This window comes from Eptesicus fuscus, chromosome 14 (assembly GCF_027574615.1).
Source record: "Eptesicus fuscus isolate TK198812 chromosome 14, DD_ASM_mEF_20220401, whole genome shotgun sequence".
In the NCBI taxonomy this organism is placed as follows: domain Eukaryota; kingdom Metazoa; phylum Chordata; class Mammalia; order Chiroptera; family Vespertilionidae; genus Eptesicus; species Eptesicus fuscus.
In genome coordinates this window covers 10476183-10503807 of record NC_072486.1, presented here as the reverse complement: position 1 = coordinate 10503807, position 27625 = coordinate 10476183, and the positions used below count along the sequence as shown (strand labels likewise).

The following is a 27625-nucleotide window of genomic DNA, read 5'->3' as shown; positions in this document are numbered from 1 at the left end:
GCAACCAATCGATGTGTTTCTCTCACATCGATGTATCTCTCTGTCTTTCCTCTTTCTTCCACTCTCTCTAAAAATCAATGGAAAAAATATCCTCGGGTGAGGATTAACAAAAAACAAACAAAAAAACAAACACAAAATAAAAGATACTGCCATGAATGATTAAGTTAAATTATATTTCCAGCCCTTCAATTTCAATCCTTGACTATCTACCTCAAGGAACATTTACAACCAGAAACATCAAAATCCAGAAATATCAAACTGCCATACTTCACGTTTCTGTGTTCTTGCACATGCTATATTCCATTTGCCTGAAAACATGCCTCCCCATCTCTCCGTAGCATGTTTCTACTTATCTTTTAAAATGTAAATTGGACCTCACCTATTTCAAAATACCATGAGATACCCCCAAATGGATCAATAACTTCACTTTGTATGTTTTGTATGTTACATTCAGCACAATGTGTTATTTTATGAATATGCATCTGCCTGACCTAATACATTATGTTGACCCTGAGGGCCCATTCATCCCTTTCCTCAGAACTCGGCAGAGTACATGACACACAGGAGTTGCTCACTAAATGTTGTCTGAATAAAAGGATGTTGAAGAATAAAGAATAGATATCTGGTGAAAACAGACTGGATTTTCATTCAGGTCAGGAAACAAAAAAGGAGAAGATGAGAAGAAATGGAGGACCAGATTAAAACAAACTACTGGGACCCACTTGGATATTCTTCATTTAAAAGCTGCACCTCCACCTGACTCCATCCATCCTGTAAGCTGTTTTTGGTGAATTTTATAGACTGACTTCTTATAATGCCTAAACCTCGGATACTTTTAGGAAAACAACCAAAAACACAATCATGTTACCATTTTTCTCGAACTCCACACCACAACTCTGCCTGGCCTACTGCACTAACCTCCCAATTAGTCTCCCAGCTTTTACCCTCACCCTGACTTTAAAATGATGTCCACACTGCTGTAATCTTCTAGAAACCCAAATCCGATCATGTTGCCCCCCTACTTTAACTTTCTATGGCTTCCCACTGTTCTCAGTATAAAGAACAAAATGAGTAGCATGACTAAAAGGATCTTAATAGTCCTGCCTCTTTCTTCAGCCTCATCCAATACCACACTTCCCTTCAAATGTGCCACCCTCAGCTTGGAATGTTCTTCCCCTGTGTCTACCTAGTTCACTCCCTTCCTGAAGATCACGAATCAGTGGTTAGTGGTTCCAACACTTTCCTAACATACAAGAAAAAACCTCCCTATTTACACACTCCTATAGCAAATGCATCACAGTAGTAAAAATATTGTACAGCTTTTCATGATTATAAGATTGTAAGATTAGTATCTGTCTCCCCTCAGCTAGATTATAAATTCAATTAGGACAGGGCCTGTGCCTAGGCCAACTGTTCACTTTCCAGTGCCAATGCAGTGTCTGACCCATACCAGAAGCATAATAAATATTTGTTGAGGAAATGAATAATGAAAACACACATTAAAATAAGAATGGGCTACTTCCTCAACATAATTTTTTAATAATCTCCCTCAAACCCAAAGCTACTACTGTGTTTAAGATCAAGCCCATAAAAGTGTTTTCATTAAACAGATGACAAGGGCACCTGTTATCACTGCTATTATTCAAAATTGTTCTGGAAGTATTAACCAAAGTAATTAGTTAAAACAGGAATAAGAGATCTAAAATTTAGAAGAGACAAAATTATCATTTTTAGAACCAGAAAACCCCAGAGACCACTGAAAAAACTACTAGAAACAATTAGAGAATTCAAAAGCTAAGCAGAGTTCATATTAATATGTAGAAATCAATATTTCTCACATTTATAAACAAAAAAGTAATCTAGATCTCTACCTTCATAGCTTCCACTATAATAATTCCAAAAGAATCAAAGGTTTACATTTAAAAAAAAATAAATTCAACTAAAAGAAAAATGTGTAATTTTTAAAAACTTTACAATCTTGGAGAGGGTATGGCCCTTCTAAACAGGACATAAAATTCAGAAGTCATAAAAAGTAAGACTGACAAATTTAATTAACCACATAAAAATTCAAAGCTTCTTTATTTCAAAAAGTACTACATATAAACAAAATGAATAAAGAAAGGACAAACTGGAAGAAAATATCTGCAATAAATATATTTACTCATACATATTCACACTCACTAAAATATAACCTCCCTGAACGCAGAAAGATATGTATGGAGTGTGTTTTCTATTTGATGTATTCCCAGGCCTAGGCTAGTAGTTAGTATATGGCAGTCAATAAATATTTATTGAATCAATGAATGAGCATTTAATACTCAAACATATCAATTAGAAAAGATCAATGCTTAGCACAGTGCCCAGCACACTCTAATCAACAAATAGCTGCTGAATGAATGAATCTAGTAAAAACATGCCCAAAGGACAGGAAGAAGCAATCACTGAAAAGAAGAAATACAAATAAATGGCCAATAAACATTCTTAAAATGCTCAAATTAACGTCATAATTTGAAGAAAAAAAAAAATAAAATCAAAACCACTCTGCCATTTTTAGACTATCAGACTAGAAAAGAAATGTACAGATAATGTTGCCAAGAGTATGAAGAAATACTTTCTTACACTGTTGATGACAGTATAAACTTCGGTGAAAATTTTGCAACATTTACCAAAATTGAAAATACACTTTTTTTTAAAAAGAAACAAATTTTTGAGTCACAATTCCATTGCTTAGCATTTCTCTTACTGATAAATGTGCATATACATGGAAAGATCTATATTCAAGAATATTCAGATTTGCATTTTTGCAATAGAAATCTGCCTACATAATAGAATACTCTGTAATTAAAAAGTGTAAAATAAATCTACTATACATTAAAAGACATTAAATGAAAAAAATAAGTTGCAAAAAGAATACCCCCCCCCCTTTTTTTTTTTTTTTTTTTTTGAGTGGAAGGGAGGAAGGAGGAGAGAGAGAGAGAAACATCTCTGTGAGAGAGATACATCAACTGGTTGCCTCCCACAGAGGCCCTGACCAGGGCTGGGGATCTAGCCTGCAACCATGTACATGCCTCCTTCACAGGCCACATCATTGTGGGAGGTACTGCCAGAATCCCCCTAATCAAACTCTTTTGCATTCTATACATCACATGCTGTAACCACAGTCAGACCTGAGTTAACTTCAGATACCACTAAGACCACCTTGTATTCCAATGAGGGTTTCCCCAACACCAGTTTAAGAAAAAAAAAAAAAAATCTTAAGACTATGGACACTCCTATTATTCTTTACTATGCTGCCCTTAACTATCAAAGCTAGGAATACATAAAAGATAAAGGAGCTGGAAGAGGGAGTTTTAGTGGTCAGGCTATAACTTTTCTACTTATATCCAGCTGATCTAGAAAAAAACTCTCTTTGAATGCCAGGTAATTTGGTGAGAAACTCCTACCTGTTTTTAATAACAAGTTCGTTAGGAGGATTCAATGAATCAAACGTTTATTTCACCATAGTAGCTAAGTGGTGGCTACCATCTTCCAATTCCAGTGTAGATAAACCACAAACTGGCATAAAAGCTAGTAGAAGCACATAATTTTCTAAAAATACTACTAGTCAAATTAATCAAAATTGAAGGATCAAAGATGTGGCCAAAGGAGCGTCTCTTAGAATATTAGAAATATGCCCAAAGAAGTCTTTTTAGCAATAAAACTATGGAAAGATATGCTATCTAAGATTCAACGCCATGTCCCTTGCATAAGCTTTCTGTGAGCACAAGAGACTGCATAATTTCTTTGCTCTCGCCTATATATATAAAAAGCCAGCCCCCAGAATGCCATAACGACCAGAACAACTGGTCACTATGATGCCCACTGCAGCCAGTGAACCGGCCAGATCTAGGGGTGGGGCCGGCCAGCCTCCCACGGCCCCTCCCCCAGCCAGTCTCACCCGATTGGCCTCTCCCACTCTGATCAAGGGCAGGGCAGCCAGCCAATGCCCTGTCCCCCCCCCCCCCCCCGTGCAACCCTTCCCCTTGGCCAGCCCCACCCCTGATGGGCCCCCACCACCCTGATGGGCCCACAGCCCCTCCCCGCGACTGGCCCTACCCCTGACCGCTCCCCCCTCCCCCGCCCCAATAGGGGGCGGGGTTGGCCAGCCAACCTCCAATAGCCCCTCCTCCTGGCCGGCCCTATGCCTTAGGGACCTCCCCCACCCCATCAGCCCACAGCCCCTCCCCCCAGCCAGCTCCACCCCCGATCGGCCCCCCACTCCGATCAGGGCCAGGGCTGGCCGGCCAACCACCCTTGGCCCCTACCCCAGGCCGCTGGCCTCCCCCCACCCCATTCGGCCCATAGCCCCTCCCTCCAGCCAGCTCCACCCCCGATCGCCCCCCGCCACACCGGGCCAGTTTGACCCCATAAATTCATGCACTGGACCTCTGGTCTTTAATAATAAAGGTGTAATATGCTAATTAGACTGGATGTCCTTCCGGACAAAGCCAGGGCTTCGAGGGAAGCCCGGGTCCCAGGTGCCAGAGGGAAGCCAGTGCCGGCAGCCCGGGGAAGGAAGGCCTATTCTTGCATGAATTTCATGCATCGGGCCTCTAGTTCTTTTATAAAATAGGAACAATTTTTCATTGTGTAGACATCTGTACCTGTATGCTCTGAGGAAAAAGTTCTGACTATTTCTAGCATTTATATTATTTCAGACAAAACTGATCACCATTTCTGGTTTTTATTCCTAAACTTTCTTTAAAGGAAAAGAAAAAGCTCAATTGATAAAGACACTCGAGGTGTAGTGGAGGCTCTGGCTAGTTCTCAGCTGGTGATGTGAACAAGGGTGTGGTGTGGTGTGGTTACCCCTTCTGTCCGAGAGAGAAAGTGCTACTAAAAACATTTTAAAATATCAACCCTTTGATGCTTCATTTTCTTTAAAAATTTGGAGGTATTGAAACATTCCTTACCCATACCTTTTGCTTATTTCAAATAGACCCACATTAGAGAAGAGAGTACAAATGAATGTGGACTGGGCATATGATGAGATGACCCGGGGGTCTGGCTCGGACCCCTCACTTTTAATACAGATTGACATTCCTACAAGAGAATACATTCCTACCATACATTCTGCATATGTTACGATCCAGATGTTGTTAGAACTCCACAGTAAAATAAATATATTTACACAGAAAAGAAAAAATAAATAACTTACAGGGAAAAAATCACTTCAAATTCAAAGCTCTTAATATTCTGCTCTCATCCTGTCACTTCACTGCACATCACTGTCAATGGGTGTCCTCTCCAGCCCCACCCAGCATGTCTTTCTCAAGGAAAATTTCTTACATAAATAAGCCCCAAAGAGCCAAAGTATCAACTTATGGATTGTTTTTAAAGCTTAAATATATTAACCACCTTTGTGGTAAACAATGAATTATGAATACCACTGGGCAGCCTTCTTAAACGACAGATGTTTAAAAAAAAAAGACAGACTCTACCTTGTGTAGCAATTGATATTTTACATGAATTATCTTAATTTAAAAACCTTGATTGGGCCTTTCTACATTTTGTGAAAATATCGAAAAAAGCATATTGACCTATTCTGGCTGTAAATGGTTAATTTCCTTCAATTGCCAACGAACAGTGAGGTGTATGTTCCTGCTTGGGTACAATTGTTTTCAGTGCTTCTAAGAATGAGTCTAAATGTTTCTTGAAAATTAACCAGGATCAAATGCTATTGCAGACAAAACCAATAAAAATTTTGGACATCCTTTGGGATAATAAGTTTGGAAGAGAAGTGCAGTCCATACGAGCAAACAACCAAGATTTTGGGAAAGATGCACATAGTGACATTTGGTGCATGGTTTTGAGGAGGATTTTGTCTAAAAAGGAAGTGTAACCTTTTCCCCACAGACCTGAGAGCTGTGCCTTTTCTATGCAATATTACAGATGTTACATCGGAACCCAGATGGCTGTATTCACATGTAGGTTTGGGCTGTAATCGAAACAATTGGACAGATTAAATGTACATGGAAATGAGCAGTCTTACTTTTATAGTTTTATATTATACAATAAACAGTTAAAAGATGGAAAGAAAAAGAAGTCACAAGCATCAATGAAAAGTACACCTTCTTATTGCTGATCAGCTGATGGGCTTGTTTGTCCCATAGTCTGAATGCTATGATTCCATTTTCTTCAGGAAACTGAAGGCAATAGTAATCTTCCCAGATCAAACTTCCACCAAGCAGTTTTAGTACAACATTTATCATACCTAGCAAGCCACAGGAGGACAACTCCATCTGCTACAACAAAACAGAGAAAGATAAAGGTCTCCAAACACTTAATAGCACTTTCCAAAAAAAGGGCTATAAACCTAACACCACTGAAAGAGAAATGCAATCTGCACTTTGCAGACCTAGACAGGAATTGCTTCAATACTATCTTTTTCCCTCTTCCTCGCCATAAAAAACTACCCACCCCTAGTTGTGATGTACTGACCTACATCCCAAGACTCTTAGGAGATTAGGAACCCACAAGTACCAACAAAGACAGGAAACAAGGACCTCTTTCCCACACAAACTTTATCACCAATCCATATCAATAATTACGTACTGAGTGAACACTGGAAAGAAAAGCAAAAAGTATGCCCACTCAGAAGCATGACCAAGACAAAGTAGTACAACTCAAACTAGACACATAACAACACAATCGCCCCTTCAAAAAAGGGCAGATGCAGAACACCTTAAGAGAATATGAGATTTTAGATCCATCAATTTTAGATCATTCTTGGGAGGGAATAAGTAAGGAGCCCTTCAGAAAGCAAACACCATATCAAAAACGTGTTCACATGTGAGTAAACACCAATAACAGTCCATCAAATCTGTGGTTTGGGGTCCAGAGGGAAAAAAGTTTATTAAATGCCTTCCTTATGTCCATTTTAAAGAGAGTTTAAAAGTTAGGAACTTTATTTAAGGAATTTCAGCAGAAACAGATGCAATTGATTGATTTTTAACCTAAACTTTACTTTAAATCCTTTACATTTATGTTAGTTTTAAAAATTATGATTAAAATTAAGCATGAGAAAGTAATGCAAATAAAATTAAATAGCAATTTTTTCAAAAGATGGGGGGCTTCTTTTTTAGGAGAGGTTTTCCTTCTCCCCTCAAAAATGGTTTACATGACAAATTGTACAGTAAGTCCCTTCTGTTGGTCCCTTTGTAATTGTGTACATTGTGGTTATCAACATATAACAAATTCAAAAACCTTTAAAATTCAGACAAGTAAAAGGAAGGATATCACCTTCATTTGTACTGCCAGTGGTGGGGGGTGGGGATTTACAGAGCTTAAGTTACTATGAAACGTAGAGGAAATAACAGGAAAATACCCTCCATTCCTCAGAGGCTAAAATCTCGTTTTGGCCGGGAAGGGAAGAGCCAGGTGAAGATGCACAGCCACACAGATGCAATCTATGATGTCAACAGAAAGTATGTGGGGAACAGAACACAGGGCATTAAACCACAAACAGCTTATTTCCACAGTACCTGTTCCCCAAACTCATTCCCCAAGTGTGACCCTCATATTCACATGACGCATACCACAAATTAAAAGCCAACAACTCCTTATTTTGGAATTTATATAGTTTATTTTGGTGATCAACTATATTGTAAACATAAGGGGTGCTCAGCCAGGACATCATAATTACCATTCTGAAGCTGTTTTTTGAAGTGTTTTTTCCCCTATTTTTTTAAACTTTAAGCCCACATACAATTGATAATGCATGCAAATTCCCTCATGCTCTCCCTTAAACAACGAAACAGAATGGGTATTCTTCTTTAGGTGTCTTATTTTTCTTTACCCTCCTTACTACAGTTTTTCCATATTACCTCTCCTTCCTGAAAACAGCCACATGTTCACGTTAGTGTACTTCCTGAAATAGCACAGTTCACCCTTTTAAAGTCACAACCTCAATCTGCAACAAACACATCACCTCTTAAAACTGATGTACAGATAAAGATCAAGAACTGCTCATTTTTTTCTGATGAAGAATCTCATTATTATAGGCTACTTTGGTTGGAAAAGATAACATCACTGAAGTCAGGCAACGCTAAACTTAACCTTCATCCTGCCATAATCAGATGACCCACTAAAGGTCCCTTCCAATACAACCAACAACAGGAAAAGAAAGAACAAAACCATACAAAAACAAGACTTGGCTAAACTCCAGTTTTCATCACTATCCAGTTAGACAATTTTCTGACCAGCAATAATCATCAGTCCCTTGGAACTTTACCTCAGTAAGGGTTAGGGTAAGAAAATCTTTTCTAATTTCTTTTTTCCAGAAATTTCTTGCCAATATGCTCTGCCTTTCTACCCTCTCCTTTCATGGCAATCCATCTAGTGAGCATTTCTAGAAACAATTTGCTATATAACAAGTCGGAAATCTATGGAATAAGAAAAACTAACAAGTGAAAGAATCTTCACATATGACTTCCAAAAGAATCTGGGAACTGGTACAAGGCCTTCCATAGTGCTCCGAGCTATAACAAGAGTATTGGCTGGGTTTTTCCCCTGTCGAATACACCAATATAAGGGGAAGAAAGGCATCCTCTTCACTCTTTCTAAACTGATGTCGATCATGTTTGAAGCTAGAAATCTATGAGGATGAAACCGGACATACTTAACCACTTGAAATTCTCACCCTTAGAATATGCACAATAGGAGGTGGGTGGGTTCAGTTTGTTTTCCGCATATACATTAGCATTTCCTTCTTCAGCATACTTGATCTTTATAAAATGCAGGGGAAAACTGGCAAAGCAAAATGTCATAGCCCTGGCTGGTTTGGCTCAGTTGGTTGGAGCATCATCCTGTGCACGGGAAGGTCATGGCACAGATCTAGCAGGTTCAATCCCCAGGGCACAGACCTAGGTTACAAGAGGCAAATGATCGGATGTTTCTCTCTCATATCAATGTTTCTCCTTCTCCCTTCCTCCCTCTCTAAAGATCAATATTTTTTTAATGTCATAAACATATTTTCTTATATCCTTCAATGAACCTATGTTTTATAGTTAAGCTGTAATGAATATGGGTTTGTTCGTGTGTTGTTTTTTTAACATAATCTGAATTAGGTATAGAAAGAATCTTTCACAGAGTTATATTTAGGTTAAACTATTAAAACACACACACCCCATTACTCTTAAAGACCTTCTGTTGCCGAAACCGGTTTGGCTCAGTGGATAGAGCGTCGGCCTGTGGACTGAAGGGTCCCAGGTTCAATTCCAGGTTAAGGGCATGTACCTTGGTTGCGGGCACATCCCCAATAGGGGGTGTGCAAGAGGCAGCTGATCGATGTTTCTCTCTCATTGATGTTTCTAACTCTCTACCCATCTCTCTTCCTCTCTGTAAAAAATCAATAAAATATATATTTTTAAAAAAAGACCTTCTGTTAAAAGCTATTGACAGATTTCTTTTCATAATATTACTGAAGAATTGTATTTGAGAGGAGTTTAAAATACTGACAAGATGAAAATCATCAATCTCCAATACATTATAATTATTTCAGTAAAACATAAAATGATAATCGTAATGTCAAATTAGACTAAATACTACCCTTTATTATTACTATTATTATTGAGCAATAAGCTTTGATACACTGTTAGTAGTAGGTCTTAATGCTGAGTACTATAAACATACTTTAAAAAGTATACATGGCCTGGCTGGTGTGGCTTAGTGGTTGAGCACTGGCCTATGAACCAGATCACAGTTCGATTCCCAGTTAGGGCACATGCCTGGGTTGTTTGCTCGATCCCCAGCAGGGGTTGTGCAGGAGGCAGCTAGTCGATGTTTCTTTCTCATCATTTATGTTTCTCTCTCTCTTCCTTCCTTAAATACTGTATTTTCTGGCATATAAGACGAATGGGCATATAAGATTTTCCTGGGTTAAAAAGTTGTCTTATACGCCGGAAAAGACGGTATATGTGTGTGTGTGTGTGTGTGTGTGTGTGTGTGTGTATGTATGTGTGTGTGTGTGTATATATATATACCGTCTTTTCCGGCGTATAAGACAACTTTTTAACCCAGGAAAATCTTATACGCCCAGTCGTCTTATATACCAGAAAATACGGTATATATATTTTTTAAAAATAAAATCAATAAAAACATTTTTTAAAGTATACATGCACCCTGAGACTCCCACTAATATTTTGTAAAAGCCAATTTTTGGTATTTAAAAAGTTGTTGAAGTACAGTAGATCCTCGGGTTACATTGGAGATCTGCTCCTATGGCGTGACGTAACACAATTTTCGCCGTAAGTCGGAACCCACCTACATAAGCACCTACGTCACTCACATGGACACATACACAGCAGTAATGAAGTGAAACGGTAAAAAAAAAATTAAAAGAAAGAGAACAATTCCTGACCTTTACTTGTGGTAAATAATAAAAAACACAAAGCACATATGTACATACGTCGAAATGACGGATCTTTTTTTTTTTTTTTTATAAATAAATGGGAGATGGTGACATAACCACGAAACGACATACATCGAGTCCGCCCAAGGACTGCCTGTATATTTAACTAAATAACTTATATTGGGAAAGAAAAATTTTGAAACACAAGTTAAAAGAGAAAACTTATGTGAAACTGTCCTGTGTACGCATACTCTGACTACGTAGCTAAATAAGATAGCCTTTGGCTCCTTTTAATACCGAAAATTCTAAAAGACCTTCCAAGGAAGTTGTTTTAGAAAGTTTGAAACTTGTGGTTTTCACTTCTGTTTCCACATTTTCTTGTCCCTTTTATTCCTGTGGTTGACTAAATTCAAGCATATAAAACTAAAAACTAAATTGCTCTAAATTACCTAAGTGGACTCTTTTAGTCAGCTAATATTTTTTCCTATATTTTGGTGGGTTTTTTTTTTTTTTTTTGGTAGGGGGGGGGTGTCAGTGAATGGTGGTATCAATGGAGCATGCAAATGTATTTTCTTTGATTTTATTTTTAAATAAAATAAGTCAAAGCTTTCTCATTACTTTATCACCAAAAGAAATCCCAAACTTGAAAGTACTAGTCCTAGCATAAAATCCTCTACCTAAAATGTCTTTGTTACATCAGGCAAATTCTTATAATTGCACGTTGTCATATCATTCCTTTCCTCACTAAAAAAATAAAATAAAATAAGGGCAATCTACATTTCATGAGGTTGCTATAAAGACTAAATGGTTTAAAACACACAAACCATCCAGCACGATAGCCTAACACACCAGAGGTACTTATACATCTTAGTTGCCTTCTTCTAGAAAATTCTCTATTATGAAACTTTTTAAAGGTAGTTAAACTACTTTGAATGCACTTATTGATAAGGCTAGGTGCTTTTTTTGTGCTTTCCACTCCATTAAGATTGTCAGATTTCCTCCAAGGAAGGGGGGAGGTGTGGAGGACAAGCAGCAGGCAAAAAACGAAACAGAAAACCAGCGCAAATGTTGTCCTTACTTTCATTCTCTTAGGTATTTTTTTTCTAAAGTTGACTTTTTCTCCCTCTAACTACCTATTTTTCAAAAATAAAAATAAATAAATAAATAAAATAAATAAATAAATAAAATAAAATATATATATATTTATATATATATTATATTATTTAATTTTATTTATTTATTTTAGTCTTCTTGTTCCGAAAAAGTCAAGTTTAAAACTAAGCAGGTATCATATGCCAAAAGTATACCTAAAAGTGATACGGTATCTTGGTTGTTGAGCATTTCACAGTGAGGCCTTACTCTTTAAAAATAAAGACTAAAATTACTGACGACTAAGCATTCTTTCAGTTATGAATTATTTCACACCACTCGAAGGTTTTACTTGCATATAAAACTAATTCTATGCAAACACTCTCTCTTCTTTATTCTCAACCCTGCCTTTTTTTAATGCCACAGAATTCACTGATGACAAACTCTTTGGATCCCAGTTCACTTCTAAACACCCCAACACTCACCCACCCGCGAAGAGATGCCCAAATTGCTTGTGTGGAGTTGGAACAACACATCTGCATTGCGGGTGGATTTACATCAGACACAGCCAGGCCTGGGAGCAGTGTGCAGTCTTTCCCCCCCACTTTCTTCTCCCATTCCTCCCCTCCCTTTTTAAAATTTAAATTACTCTTTTTAATTTAAAAACTTCCAGATGTTTTATTACCTTGGCAGCTTTACTTTTTCTCTGGAATGACTAAAAGAGTAAGTTTAAACAGTTTTTGTCAGGTTAACGGTTTTTTCATTTTTACGTATGTATCAGATAACCAGTATCCACAGTGTCAAAACTGTGATAGCAATGTTACATTTTACCTGGCTAACTTATGTTTGGCACAATTTCATTGTGTGTTTTTTTGTAACCTAAATATATGAAAAATAAAAATGTTGCTTTACGTAGTTAAATTGGCTGTTCTCGGATCATTTTTATCAGCAGCTACACACATGCTCCCTAAGAGATATAAAAGGATCTCATGCTTGCTTTGGGCTTTTCATTATGCTTCTTAGAAAACCATACAATACTGTACATGCAGATACAGTAAGCCATTGTCTTCTTATGTAATATTCACAGAAAAGTACTGAAATTATTTAAGAAATCTAATATTAACAATACTGTAAAGCCTAAATGCAGCTCTTCATTGAGCCACATTAACTGTCTCCTAGTCAGCAAAGGCAAAGTTGTTTTTTCCTGATTTTCAGGCTTGTAAAAAAGAATTCAGTACGATAACTATCTTTAATAAAATTTATAATTCAAGCCATCTTAGTGACTAAAATCCTAACTTTCCAACAAATTTCACTAAATTAATTATTTTATCTAAAATCAAGTAAGTTAAGCATGTTCTATCAACATAGTTTAAGGTATAAAAAATAATGATAATAATAATGTATGCAAAAACTCCCCAACATATGTAAATGATATAAATTATTAAGAATCACATTTCAAATTAAAAAAGAAACACTTCTTCCTATGAGACTGCAGAAGTATGAGTACATAGTTTTTAAGTTTTGACATTTACTTTCTGCACTACTTTCTCTTCCCTTCTCATCCTAGTTTCCCCTATACCCCAACACATACATAAAATAGATCATTAAGGATAGTGGTATTTTAGCACACAGCCCCTCCTCCTCCACTTAAGACAGTCTTGCTTTTTATATGTATGTGGAGGTTCCCATGGTAACACTCACTTACACCAATACTATTTTCAACTGAAATGAGAGAAGCCAAAATATAAATGCTTCATTACTGAATTACATACACCCAAACAAGTAAGCATTTTTTCCTATTATTTTTTTAAATAAAAAGGCAGAGTTCTGGAATTTTGGCAAAAAAGTCATTTAACATTATAGAAATAACTAGAAAAACAGAATCACTGTAGGCAATTATATAGATGCACATTATCACATGAGACTTGCAAGTGTTTATTCTAACTGCGTAAAACTGATATGCTGAGCTAGGCAGCTTAATTATAATTATGAATAGTCAGTGTAATCTTTATTATCCTAGTGTATCAAATTCTTTTTTTTTTTTTTCAATGCTGGCTACAAAAACACACACACACAAAAAAAAAACCTGGTGAGAAATTCGAACAAAACAAGCCAAGAAGCAATTCATGGACAGCAGGAGGCAATTCCAGAACACAGGCACAATCTATAAAGAGAAACCAATACAGCTTTTGATGTTAAATAAGTAGAAATATCAGCATACAACAAAGCTAAGAAGCAGACTGTTGTATCAAATTTAAAACTAAAATATTCAGGGATAAATGTCATGAGTACCTTTGTCTAGACTACTTTCAAATGTGAAATTTTCATAATTTTAAAAATAAAGTTCTCTCTTTGTAATAATGAAGGTTGTATATATTTAGTTGTAGTACAACACACATTCTAACCAAGTTATTCAAAATATAGGGAAGAGAAGGGTGTGTGTGCGTGTATGTGCCCATGCTTAAAAGCAAGACCATCAAGGTGGGGGGTCAAACATTTACTTTGAAAACATATACATTTCTTAAACAGGTTGTGCACACTAAGAAACCTCAGAGAAGAGGGTAGAGTATAAAATGAGTACCATTTCATAAAACTTTTTGATAAATGATCAAAGCTAAGCATTAAGCATCTCTCTGCATGGCAAATGCATTTTTTAAAAGGCTAAAAATCAATAGAATGTACACCAAACCTTTTTTATTCTAACAACGTATCATTGCATCCAGATAGTTGGATTAAATAATTTACATATTTGTAAAAATAAAACATTAATACATATTTTAATGAAAAAATCTTACTTTTATAAAATTGTAAGAGCTTTTTTTTATGTTTTACGTATCACTTTCTTAAAATGAGTTGATTCAAAAGACTGAAGAGAGTCCCTCAAAACCAGTACAGGAAACTGCAGGAATTTACTTTCCCCAAAACAGCGTCTAAAACATGAACATGAATGGCCTAATGAATCATAGTTAGGCTTATGAGAAGGACTAACCTGCACCTTTCAGAGGTCTTTCCCTCCTTTTATAAATTCCCATACAGTGAAACCTTTTTATATAAGGGCTGGGGCGAGTGTGAGCATGTATGTGTGTTTGTGTGTTGGGGGAGAGTGGGGCCACGCAGAGGGGATTTTTATAACATCTGTAAGGGTTTTCATAGGCAGGATCCTCTCTGGAGTGTTTTAACAAGCAAAACAAAACAAAACCAACTGTTAAATGTTCGTTTACTAAACAACAACAAAAAAGGCTATCCTCTGCAAATGTTTCAACATTTTAATTTACTTTCATTTCAATATTAACCACCTAAAAGCAAATATTTGCAGTGTTCGGAAATCTTTTCAGTTCTTTGGAGATATTTAATCAACTTTGATTTAGTTGCTTTTTTACATGAACTTCAAAAACAAAATGTAGAGAACATATTATCACCTCCTGTGAACAAAAAAAAAATGTATTTTAAAATCCTCCCGTTATCACAAGCAGGTTTGGATGCAATGCCATCTGGTGGCACAGAAAAACTCTTAACTAGGCTTAGGTTTTTAGAAACTCAACTGTTCTAGGAAACTCCAACCATCCCTTTTGACGACTCTACCCTCCTCCCAAACAAGTTATTCATCTCAGAGTTTAACAATAAATGATCATTTTTACTTTAAAACTTTAAAAACTTTATGCAATTTACTACAGGTGCCAATTCCTCAGTGTTTAATTATCAAAAAAGAAGCAAACTATTTTTTTCCCCCAAAAAAACCTTAAACTGTCACAAAGCTTTCATTTTTAAAAGATGAAATGTTTAAGAATGGGGGGAAGGTAGGGATGGAGTAACCGAGCTGCTTTGTAAAATTACACTGTATAATTAATTCCATGGTAAGAATGTTTTTATGGTGTGTTTTGGTGACCTTTTATTACCATCAAGTTCACAATGCTGGTGGGCTGCCTTTTAATCCCTCGGCAGACAAAGGCCCTAAATAAACACAGATCCCTTCCTGGGAAAAAGTCCACTCTGGTTAAATGGTAAGGAAATGAGTAAATCATTAGTAATCTTTAAAGCCAAAGCTATAAACTCAAGTTACCTTAAGTTGAAATGAAAGTGTCCTGCAAGAGTTTCAAAGTTCTGTCACAGATAGAAATCTCCAGCTCTTGACTCCAGACTAGGCGCCAGCTGATAAACAAACAATTTAAGTCAAGAGCTGGAGAATTCCCAGCTTTTTCATTTAATGGCTTTGGCCAAGAGTATTTATTGCCTCCAGTTTTATTCTCACTTAGCTCTAAGAGGAAATTTAAACTCATCATTATCTTAAAGCCCCATATGGGTAGCAGTCAGCTCACCTGATAGAGCTCGGTACCAGTTTGAGTCTCTACTAGAAGTGATGTAATGTAAGCTAATTAACTATAGTTTTAGGTTGACTTTTTAACAGGCTAAATAAATTTTGTTCAATATAGTTTATATTCCCACTTGGGGTAGTAACAATTCCAAAAAAATTTAACTTTACAGTTGTATTCCAAACTACTAGCTAAAATGGAAAAGGACAATGTAATCTCTCTTGCTCCCCCCACATGCTCCTGCCCTGCCTCCCTCCCCTCTCTTCTCTCTCCTTGTCCACTAACCCTTGAATGTTATATAAAGCAATTTTTCTGTATAAAATGTACACTATTTCTATTAACTTCAAAATAACCACTGCTGCTCAGTCTATTTCCTAACAGAGCAGTGTGCAAGATATAAGATGTCAATGCCTGATCATGAAAAGCTGTTGATTTTATGAGTACTAATAAGAATATAAAAGTACAGTCCAATCACAGACCATGAGATACTATCAAATATTTCTAAATGCTGTTTTTAAAAGTTTCCTATTAAAGATTATAGATCTCAAAGTCAGAATTATGTTGTTGTTTTTATTCCTTTCTCAAAATTATCACTTTATTTATTTCTAGAGAAAGTAGGAGGGGAAGGAGAGAAGGCGAGGGGTGGGGGAGGGAGGGAGCGAGGGAGGGAGGGAGGGAGGGACATCGATTGGTTGCCTCCCACACAGGCCCTGACCAGGGCCAGGGGAATTGAGCCTGAAGATATTTGACAATTAGAATAAATCAACTACCCTTCTTCCCCTAGCTGCTTACCTAATAAAATAAAAAATAAAAAGCTGCAGAAAAATTTTATAGCCTGAGGTAAAGGGTTAATAAAATATGACATTAATGCAAAGAAAAATTCTTTCCCTCTCACTTCTTAAATTTCAGAATGTTTTATAAACCTATCTTGGCTGGAAAAGCCAATTATTTCAGTGTCTGCCAAGACTATTTTTCTACGCTTTTAATATATGTACACAGTACATTAAAAATGTTGGCCACTTGAGAATAAGTATTACCCACACATAAGAATTAGGGGAAATGAAACGTAATTAATGATGAAATTATTTGGATGCCTCATACTGTTTCATTTAAAAAATAAAACCCTAAGAGATTGCAACGGAGAAAAATGATGACTACCCCTAACCGTCAACAACTCAATAAAAAAAGATGTCAGGTACGAATCTTAAAATTCTTAATACTCTTCTAAGAGTCCACATCTCTCATATCACCGGATAAAGTTTGAGCTAAATACCAAAAGCCAAAAAACCCTCTACTTTGAGGTCAAGTTCCAAAGACTTCAAGGCAGAAGAGAGAAGGCAAGTCGGCCGCCACTTCACTGGCCATGATGGGAGGATGAGAGAATGATTACTATAAAATGTGCATGTAAATTTAAAATTCTCACAAACAAAGCACCTAGAGGAGTACAAAACAAAATAGAATCATATGGCAAATGTATGCAGAGAAGAATTTAAACTCAACATATTTTTTACCTGCTAACATTATCATACTGTCTTAAGAAAATCAAACATCTAGAAAATAAGTCTGATCATGGTTTGATCATAACAAGGCCCTTGTCAAATTCTTAATTCCATTTCCTCCACCCCCTTCTCCCCGCAACAATGCTATCCAGGGATCACAAGCAAAACAAAATAAAGACATAGAACACATAAGGTATGCTGGAACTAATTTCACACTACTTAAGAATCAATAGATGTTAGTGAAAAATAAATTATACATTAGTAATAGCTTCAGATTTACTTATTAAATCTACTTCACCTTTATGTAAACACCACTAGGCAGTCATGAACTATGTTACCAGATCCAATTGTGTCTGGTCTGACTCACATCCTGAACGGCAATTAAAGGACATTAAAAATACCCCGGGATTGCTTCAGGTAGGACCCCTGCCTTATCCCTGCACTTTCCAACATAAGCATGTGCAGAGAACAGTGTCCCTCCACCACAGGACAGAGCCTGGCAAGAGCAACCCTGGTAATGGTTACTTGACTGGAAATTGCAATGCAATTAAAATCTTGCCTGCAGATTGGCAGACGAGGGAATTTGCAAACTGCAAGAAAGTAAATTCTTAGAAATAAACTAGGTTGTTGTTAGTGATAATACGACTAACAATAAATGATGGTAATAATACAAAACCTAAGTGAAGTGATCACCTTGGCTTCTCTAAACCATTCTTCTATTTTCTTAGGAGACAAATTATTAAAGCTGCCTCAACCATGTTATCTTGGGCAGTGAGTCAGCAGTCTTACCTAAACGTGTTAAGAACTCATTAACACATTATATAGGGGCTCTTGTCCATGACACTGTTGTAAGGGAGTCTTATGCATGCCAAAGAATGTAAAAGAGGTTTTTATGGGCACCTCTTCTCTGGGACTAATTTCAAAGAAATCTTTGTAATTTATTTACCATACATTTCTGAAGTAATTGTGCAAACTGGAGAAAATCCCAGGCAAAAGGTATCCTCCAGACACAAAAAGGATACCTAATGGATACAGGGTAGTAAGTCCAGGCATGCCTCTTTTTATTGCGCTTTGCTTTAATTGCACTCCACAGATGTTGCGTTTTTTACAAATTGAAGGCAAGACCCTCCACCAGCAAAAAGATTATGACTCGCTTTATCATGGTGGTCTGGGGCTGAACCTGCAATATCTCCAGGGTATGCCTGTGAAATTGTGGGTAAATGTAAATGGCTAACATATTTAACCCATTTCTGGTATATCAGTATTGATGAGTCTTATGTTATTTTTAAGAAAATGGATTTGCCCATTAAACAGTTAAAGAAAATTTTAATTATTTCAGTTACTAAAGCTTTATTTTTAATTTTATTTTTAATTAGTTTATATTCAGTATTACTTTGTATTAGTTTCAGGTGTATAGTACAGTGGTTAGAGACAATCATGTACTTTACAAAATGTTCCCCCTAATATTTTCAGTACCCACCTGGCACCATACATAATCCTACATAATAAAAGGCTAAGATGCAAATTGTCCCCACGGGCAGGAGTTGGACCGACCGGGAGTTAGACATGTGCTGACCACCAGGGGGCGGCACAGAACATGGCGGGCGTTGGCAATGTAGCGCTGGCAGTGGGCAGCAATGGAGGCGCTGCCAGCACTGATGGGCCCCAACGAGAGCCAGACTGTGGCAGGATGGTGGAGCAGGTGAGCAGGTGGTGCCAGGCCAAGGCGGGTGCAAGCGGGGACCCTGATCGCCCCACCGGTCACCCCACAAATGGCGACCGTGGCAGGGGGGCAGGGCCGGTGAGCAGGTGGCACCAGGCCAAGGCGGGTGTGAGCGGGGACCCGATCACCCCACCAGTCACCGCAAAGACGGCAACCAGCGGCAGTGGCGGGGGGCAGGGCTGGTGAGCGGGCAGTGCCAGGCCAAGGCGGGTGCAAGCAGGGGCCCCCGATCACCCCACTGGTCACCCCACAGATGGGCCCTGACCGCTGGCCATGCACAAATTTCGTGCACCAGGCCTCTAGTTACTACAACATATTAGAAATGCTAGGCAACGGTGTCATGGGGATGAGACAAACATGTGAAACTGGATTGGTAAGGCAAATCTACTTCTGCAGAAGGGTGCATGCCGGCTAAAAATCCTGGGCAAACTACACCCAACGGAAAGTCCATTCGAGTTTTATTTGGGAAGTCCATTCAAGTTTTATTCTAACATGGTCTGCCCTGCCCCTCACTCTAACTCTGATTTGATTGGTCAGAACTCAAAGCTCAGATTCACGTAACTGCACGATTGGCTAATTCAGAGGAAGGGGCGAGGTAAGGAGGAGCCCAAGATTGCGACCCCCTCCTTTCTTTGACAGAAAAGATCGCTGGTTCATGCTCACAAATATTATTGACTCTACTAGAGGCCCAGTGCACAAAATTCGTGCACGGGTAGAGTCCCTAGGCCTGGCCAGTGATCAGGGCCGATCGGGGCCTTCCTTCCCTGGCTGCCGGTCGGGGTCTTCCTTCATTCCACGCCGCCCCCTGGTGGTCAGCACATATCATAGCAAGCGAACTCCCGGTCTCCCAGACAAACTCCCGAGGGGACACTTTGCATATTAACCTTTTATATATATATATATATAGATTCCCCTATGCTGTACTTTACATCCCTATGACTATTTTTTAACTACCAATTTGCACTTCCTGCCACCTTTTTCACAAAGCTTCCCAACCCCCATCCCTCTGGCAGCCATCAGTCTGTTCACTGTATCTATGAGTCTGTTTCAGTTTTGTTTGTTCGTTTATATTATTCTTCAGATTTCATATACTAGTGAAATCATATGATATTTGTCTTTCACTAAAGCTTTAAATACCACCAAATTAGACCAAGGAGAGGCTTATTTTATTTAATATTTTTCAAGTCTCTCATACAAAGATCAATGCCACAAAGTACTTTTAAATTTTATAATAAATAATAGAAGTTGATAAGTTAAAAAGAACGAAAAAAATCATCACATAGTATAATTCTTTAAAGGGGAAGAACCCATTAAAAATTAATTCTATTATTCATGTTAAACCAACTTATTTCAAAACATTAAAAACAATTAAATCAGACTGGGGAAAGATTAACATGTAAGAATAAACACCACACACAATTCTACTTTGTAACCAAACAGCGTATCAGAGCATCAAAGACCTATTGTGACAGCTCTTCCGCCTCCACACATTATAAACCACAGCACATTCAGTTATGAAATTTGGTAAAGAATTTGCTTTTGGACAGAAATAGCAATGTTTTGGCCCAAAGCCAAGTAAAAGTGCCAAGTTATAAACCTCTCTAAGAAAATGCCAACAGTCCCTTAACTACAATGGCGTTAGGTGCCAAAATATAAATAATTTTTGTTTTTGTGGTCCCTTTACCATAAATTAGATACAGATCTAGTGGAAAACACAGCACATATCCAGCTCAGTGAGCAGGAAAGGCCAAGCTGCACACTTGATTTTAAAAACAGTAATGGGAGTCTAGTGAGGCTTTCGTGAAGAAGTCAGCCAGCAAGGCGAGCGCTAAGAGAAACTCCTCCACAGGTTGTGTGCTCACTGCTCCACGGTGTAAGAATACCTCAAACAGCCCTGACCGGTTTGGCTCAGTGGGTAGAGTGTCGGCCTGCGGACTGAAGGGTCCCAGGTTCGATTCCAGTCAAGGGCATGTACCTTGGTTGCGGGCACATCCCCAGTAGGAGGTGTGCAGGAGGCAGCTGAATCGGTGTCTCTCTCATCGATGTTTCTAACTCTCTATCCCTCTCCCTTCCTCTCTGTAAAAAAATCAATAAAATATATTTTAAAAAAAAGAATACCTCAAACAAATCACTCAAATGCAACCCAGCCAACTAGAGTATAAAGCTTGGTTTCCTGGTAGGGAACTGTTATACAAACACGTACACACAAGTGCAATTATTTAATTTGACATTAAACCCTAACTGGAGCGATACAGCTTAGCAGATCAGGGAGGCTTGCCAGCACAGAGAGCCCTGGGCGAGCTGCAAGTACCACTTCAGAGTGACTCCACTCAAGGTCTCTACGCAAATCTACAGACATGTTAGGCAATCAGTGAGTTTATTCTCCAATTATTCAAGCGCAGTTAAGTGCTCTAATTATGCCCTGAGAGCAGACTGAACAGTCCTGGTCATTAGTCACAAACAATAGTTTTTAATTTGCTTTATGTCTAGCATTCATTACATGAGAGAGCTGATCAAACAGAAACTAGCTCTGTAGTAACAGACCCATTCCACACTTAGAAAAAACATGCCTGTATCCAAGATAGTGCAACTAAACAACAGTGGGCATTAAAGAATGATCACAATTTTTATAAAAATGTGACTTATACAAGACATATAACTAAATTAGGGCATCATACTTATGAGGCCAGTGTCATGGGCTAACATAAAATGCCCAGTTAGCTTTACTTTGGAAACCACAAACTGTTCAACAAAGGCGTGATTTAAACATGGGGGGTGTCAATGTTTAAGTGCTTCAATTTAACAACTGAGTGAACTACCTGCTGCGTCTTGATACAGACAAATGTTCCAGAACACACCCAGCTTGTTCAATGTCTCAGAGTCCCCTAGAGCAGCTCCCGCCAGGGAAACACCCCTCGGGCCGTGCAGCCACATATCTGCTCAGATGTCACTTCCCCAGAGGGCATCCCGCTGACTCCACAGAAAAGGGCCTCCCTTAGTCTGTCACCTTAACGGTTTACTCTGCCTTTTTCTCCTTCTCTGCCTTTTTCTCCTTCGTAGCACTTATCATTGAAATTATCTTTGTTAATTTGTTTATTCTATTTCTACACATAGTAAGCTCCGTGAGATAAGATTCTGAATATCCTCAAAGCTGTAAATCTAGTGCCTAGAACATCTAGCACATACAAAGTACTCAATAAATGTTCACTGTGTGAAAGCAAGAATGAAGCGAGGTGTTATCAAGTAAGACAGAAATAAGAGTGTATACTTGGAAAACAGTAAACAATCTTGTAAGAATTATATCAATACAATATTTTTAAGTATAAGACATTTCAATGGAGAAAAAAATGAAAGCCTTCATTTTTAAAGTTCCTTTCTCTCTCTACAAGTTCCAGGACCTCCCTAACATCCAAGTGATTTTGTTTTTGTGTTTGTTTGTGTGTTGTTGTTGTTGTTGTTTTGGGGGGGGCTAAGAGTGGTTTTTTGTGTGTGAACTTGTATTAATTTATTAACGTAAGAAAACAAAAAATGACACTAAATGGGATGCAAGAATTATATGAACTAACCAACTGCCTTTCTTCCTTGCCTAAAGGATATTTACTAAAGGATTGTCAAATCTAATTCCAAATCCTATTGGTTCCCCTCAGATATTTATCATCTATGATATTTTCAGTTGATCTTTAACATACATTTTTACTAAAAATCCTCTGTTGCCCTGGAATTAGCTACAAAATTCCCTCCCTTTAAATATCCATAAAGGTGAACATAAGATAAAAGCCAAAATATTAATAGCCACCCAGATAGGACAAGGACAGTGTTTCTTTCTCTATGCTGCCTAGCATGTTGCTGTGATCAAACTGTTAGTGAAGCATTCATCCCTTTTGGTTGTTAACCTTTTGCACTCGGATGTCGAGTGTGACTCGACACGGTTAGCATTAGAATAAAGGAATCGAGAAAAAAGCAAGCGAGTGCAAAGGGTTAAGTATTGGAAATACTACTGTACTGCATTACTTTTCATTTGGTAACTTTGCAAATCATTTTATTAGTATGTTTTCCTAAATTTTAAACTTCTAATATAAGGACTTCCTCTTTAAGTTGTTCTGAGTATTATTCTACTTCTTCCTAATCTCACCACCTAGATCATAACCACTTTCCCAATAGCATCCTATCTAGTAAAAGAGTAATATGCAGATTGACCATTACTCCAACACACAAGAGAAAAAATACTTTAGAATATAATAGAAGTAATCCTGTTATTTGCAGATTTTTAATATTTCCTACAACTTCTGTGATATTATACTATGTTAGTACAGTTTTGGTAATATTATTATGTTTAAAATATTTTTTCTTAAAATATTAATGTTTACTGCATGTAACATTATATTTAAAATCGTTTTCTTAAATATTAAAAAAGTGCCTATATCACTATTAACCAATCACCCCAACAAATTTAATTTATAAAGTTAAAATTAAAATAATAAAAATCATACAATAAAAAAAGTGCCTGTATCACATTGTAAATCTTTTTTTCCTTAAATATGTTTTTACTGATTTTTTTCGGAAGGGAGAGGTAGAATGATAGAAACAACACTGAAAGGAAGGTCAATCGGCTGTCTCATGCATGCCCCTACTGTGGATCAAGCCCACAACCCAGGCATGTGGCCTGACCAGGAATTTAACCAGTGACCTCTTGGTGCATGAGTCAATGCTCAACCACTGAACCATACCAGCCAGGCTCACATTGTAAATCTTTACTCCTAAATCCTACTTAACCAATTCCATGTAACAATTAGAGGGGCTAATAATTATTTATACCTCCACTTATATTAAAAAATATTTAAGATATATAAGATAGCTTTACAAGACCATTAGGTTCTTTATAAACAAACAGAAACTGATTTAAATTAACATATTTTGTTATTTCTGAATTCCAAAGCCTACAATTAAGTTTAATATAATTGGAATAAAAATGCTATTCCACTATCCACTGCTATATAATTATAATTACACTAGTGACCCAGTGCACAGATTCATGCACATTGAAAGGAAATTAATTAGAAGGTGGCTGGCGGGGTGGGACTGGGCAAAACAGGCCGGACACAACCTGGAGCCAGTCCCTCCTTGGTGTTTACAGAGTGAGCAGGGTCCCTCCAGTAGGTGGGGTCCTCGACCTGGCCTGCGGGGATCGGGCTGAAACTGGCTCTCCGACATCCTCCAAGGGGTCCCGGAGTGTGAGAGGGCACTCTGCAAAGTTGCTGTCGTACAGGGTGTGGAACGCAAACGCAAGTGTGCAGTAAACCAGATTCGGGGCCAACAGTGCCCCAGCAACAACATAACCCATGGCTGAAGGTGGAATCACACGGCCCCGCAAAGACAACCCTCTTCTCTGGTCTCGGGGTGTGTCACCCAAGAATCGCCACTGCCAAGACACTGTAGCTCGGCAGCTCCTGCATTGAGCATCTACCCCCTGGTGGTCAGTGCACGTCATAGCGACCAGTCAGACACTTAGCATATTAGCCTTTTATATATATAGAAGATATGTATGTGTATATATATGCATATGTGTATATACATATGGTATTTGATTACACAATTTGGAAAATTTGGAAATCATGGAAAATCATAATACCCACAATCATGACATTCCAAAAAACCCAGATACCCACTATTAATATTTGATATAATAATCAGCTTTAAGAATTTTATTAGTGGGTCTCCTTATTCTGATTGAGATGATCATATGATTTTTAAATGTTAATGTGATGAAATGTATGTATAGATTTTCTAATATTAAACCATCTGTGCATATATGAGATAAACCAAACTTGGTTGTAGCGTTTGATCTTTTTTGTACATGGTTAAATTCAGCTTGCTGGTGTATTTTTTTAAGTTTTTACTTCTACATTCATCACTAATCTAGACCTATAATTTTTCTCTCACAATGTTTCTGTCTGATTTAAGTATCAGAGTTATACAGCTCTTATAGAATTAGTTGGAAAACATTTCCTCCTTTTCTATTATCTGGAAAAGTTTGTATAAAATTGAGATGATCTGCTCCTTGAAATTTTGGTAACATTCATCCATAAAATCAACTCGGCCTAATGTTTCCTTCATGAAGTGATCTTTTTTCCTTTTTCCTTTCTTGTCAATTTCTTTAAGAGTTATAAGATTATTCAAGCTCATTATTTCTTAAATCTATTCTGAAAAGTCCAAGTTTCCAGGAATTGATCTATCCCTACCCACAGCAATTTGAATAAAAATTTACAACTTTTCCAAGTTGTGGTGTCCTTTTATCTGAATTTAGAATAAGCAATGTATTTTGAGAGCACTAAATAATATAATTCATTTCATTTTTATTTTTAATGAAGGAATTGAGAATTCCTGTAACAGGTCTAAAAATAACTGGATATATCTATGGTACCACAAAATCTTAATCACAACTTTTTTAAAATTTTATTTTCATTGTTGACAATATTATAGATATCTCCCATTCTCCCCTTCCTACCTTTGGCCCCCTCTACTCAGCTTAATAGTTACTTTTGACAAGGAGAAATAGGTGTGCATACATTTTAATATCACTTACCACCAGAAACAGGGGCATCCATGAAAACTGCTCCCATTTTCTCAACTTCTTTGGCCAATTCTTTTGAAACCGAAGGATCAATAGTACTGGAATCTATTAATAGTGAGCCTTTCTTCACTTCTCTAAGTAAATAAATCAAAATATAGTTTTTTTTAAAAAAAACATAGTTTTAAAAATATAGTTTACAATGCTGAATATACATTTCATGCAATTACCTACAGAACCAGAATCTGCTAAAAGCTGCCAGATATCAAGGTCATCTTTGGTTTAGTATTAAAGAATTATCAGAAATGGTTCAAAATCTCAAATTCATTTTCAGATCAATTATAGCTTGAAGTAAACCCAAACTCTTTCAAATAAACCAAAATAATCTAATAAACTATATGGTATAAATCTGGTTTTAGATGAAATACACTCTAATCATAATAAAATAGGTAAGCTAAGATTTAAGCAATTTAAAATATCTGTGAACTTTAAAAGAGGTATTCGGTAGGATTTAGATGATTTTTTTTTTTAAGTAGCTGGGTCTCTTTTAAAAGTAATTTATTTGCCTTCAAAAAGACACATTGCAAATTTCAGATACCCAGGTAATTTCCACTAGGTAGAATATAAGCAATTTGAAATTTAGCCATTTGCTTCAGGATGGCGTATTCTTTAATAACTGTAGCTTTTTAAAATAACTGTAATATTTTAAATTAAAATACCAAACAGGCAGAAAGGGAAATATAGGAATGGACCTGGAAATCTCACAAAGTCTTTTTGTTCTTTATAGTAAATTTATATACATTCTTTGTTAAAAGAGGGAAGTAGCCTTTTCATATATCATTATTTCACACCAATATTTAAATGGCATTCTTATAGTAAAACATTTTTGTTTGTATTATAAGTGCAGACAATATACCTAGATAATTCCTTTGTACTCTATAATATCACTGGCTAGGAAACTCTGACCTAAATTATATTTTATTTAAAGGACTATGGTTAACCTTTATTTTTTTATTTTTAGTTAATCCTCACTCGAAGTTATTTTTCCATTGATTTTTAGAGAGAAGAGAGAGGGAAAGACAGAAAGAAATATCGATCTGAGAGAAACACATCGATTAGTTGCTTCCTGCACACGCCCCGACCAGGCCCAGACCAAGGAGGAGCCTGTAACCAAGGTACATGCCCTTGACGGGAACTGAACCTGGGACTCTTTGGTCTACAGGCCAACACTCTATCCACTGAGCCAAACCAGCTAGGGCATATAGTTAACCTTTAATTAAAACTTCCCAAGACATTTAATCAGAATTATGACTGGAAAATTAGAACTGAATAAATAGAAATATTAAAGAGGTAAATATATAATCATTTCTAAGTACTACAGAAAAGAAAAATCTTCCCATAGAAAAAATAGCACACAAAATGTTTATAACAATTTTAGACATATACATTGATCTGGTCCAAGTGCAGTAATTGTGTATATTCCACAGGAAAACGAAACAGTATACTTTAATACAGATCACCTCAATACGTAGAGTTTCACTTTATGCAACTTAAAAAATAAAAATTAAGTTTACCGGTCTTCAGTGATATTATTTTTAAGATCTTAAATATTTAAAAAATGGGAAATCATCTAAAAAATTATGCATGCACTGGATGTGGGGAAATTATCCTGACCCAGAAGAAAATCAAGAACCAACCATGAGAAGCAAATTATAGTTCAAAGTAAAGCCAAACTCTTTCAAAGCACGCCCTTAATAAGACTGCTCCGGTAGTTGGCCACCATATTCGTTAGTAAAGGATATTAATAAACGTAGGATTTGTCTCCACCCAAGTTTTTAGTAACTTTTCCTGGAGAGGTGTAGCAGGGCCATAATTGGAACAGACTAGGTAACAAGATAGCTAGGTCACCTCAGGACCACACACACTGTGGGCCTGAGGGCTCCATCCAAAATTAGTGTCTTTCAACCCTCCCTGAAACTAAACATTTATCTTATCAGTTTTCTGCCTAATATCCAAGTGTCTTTTGCTTCCAAGTTTGTTAGTTTT

General features: G+C 37.1%; 1 protein-coding gene across 2 annotated transcripts in view; it reads right to left on the bottom strand.

Moving 5' to 3' along the window:
* The window catches only part of HIBADH (3-hydroxyisobutyrate dehydrogenase), a 91565-nt gene that overhangs the window by 47651 nt on the left and 16289 nt on the right, over positions 1-27625 (bottom strand). For both annotated transcript variants that reach the window (XM_008147765.3, XM_054726282.1), the window contains exon 4: positions 25595-25716. In XM_008147765.3, the coding sequence (XP_008145987.1) occupies positions 25595-25716 (122 nt within the window). The remainder of the gene's footprint in view (positions 1-25594; positions 25717-27625) is intronic.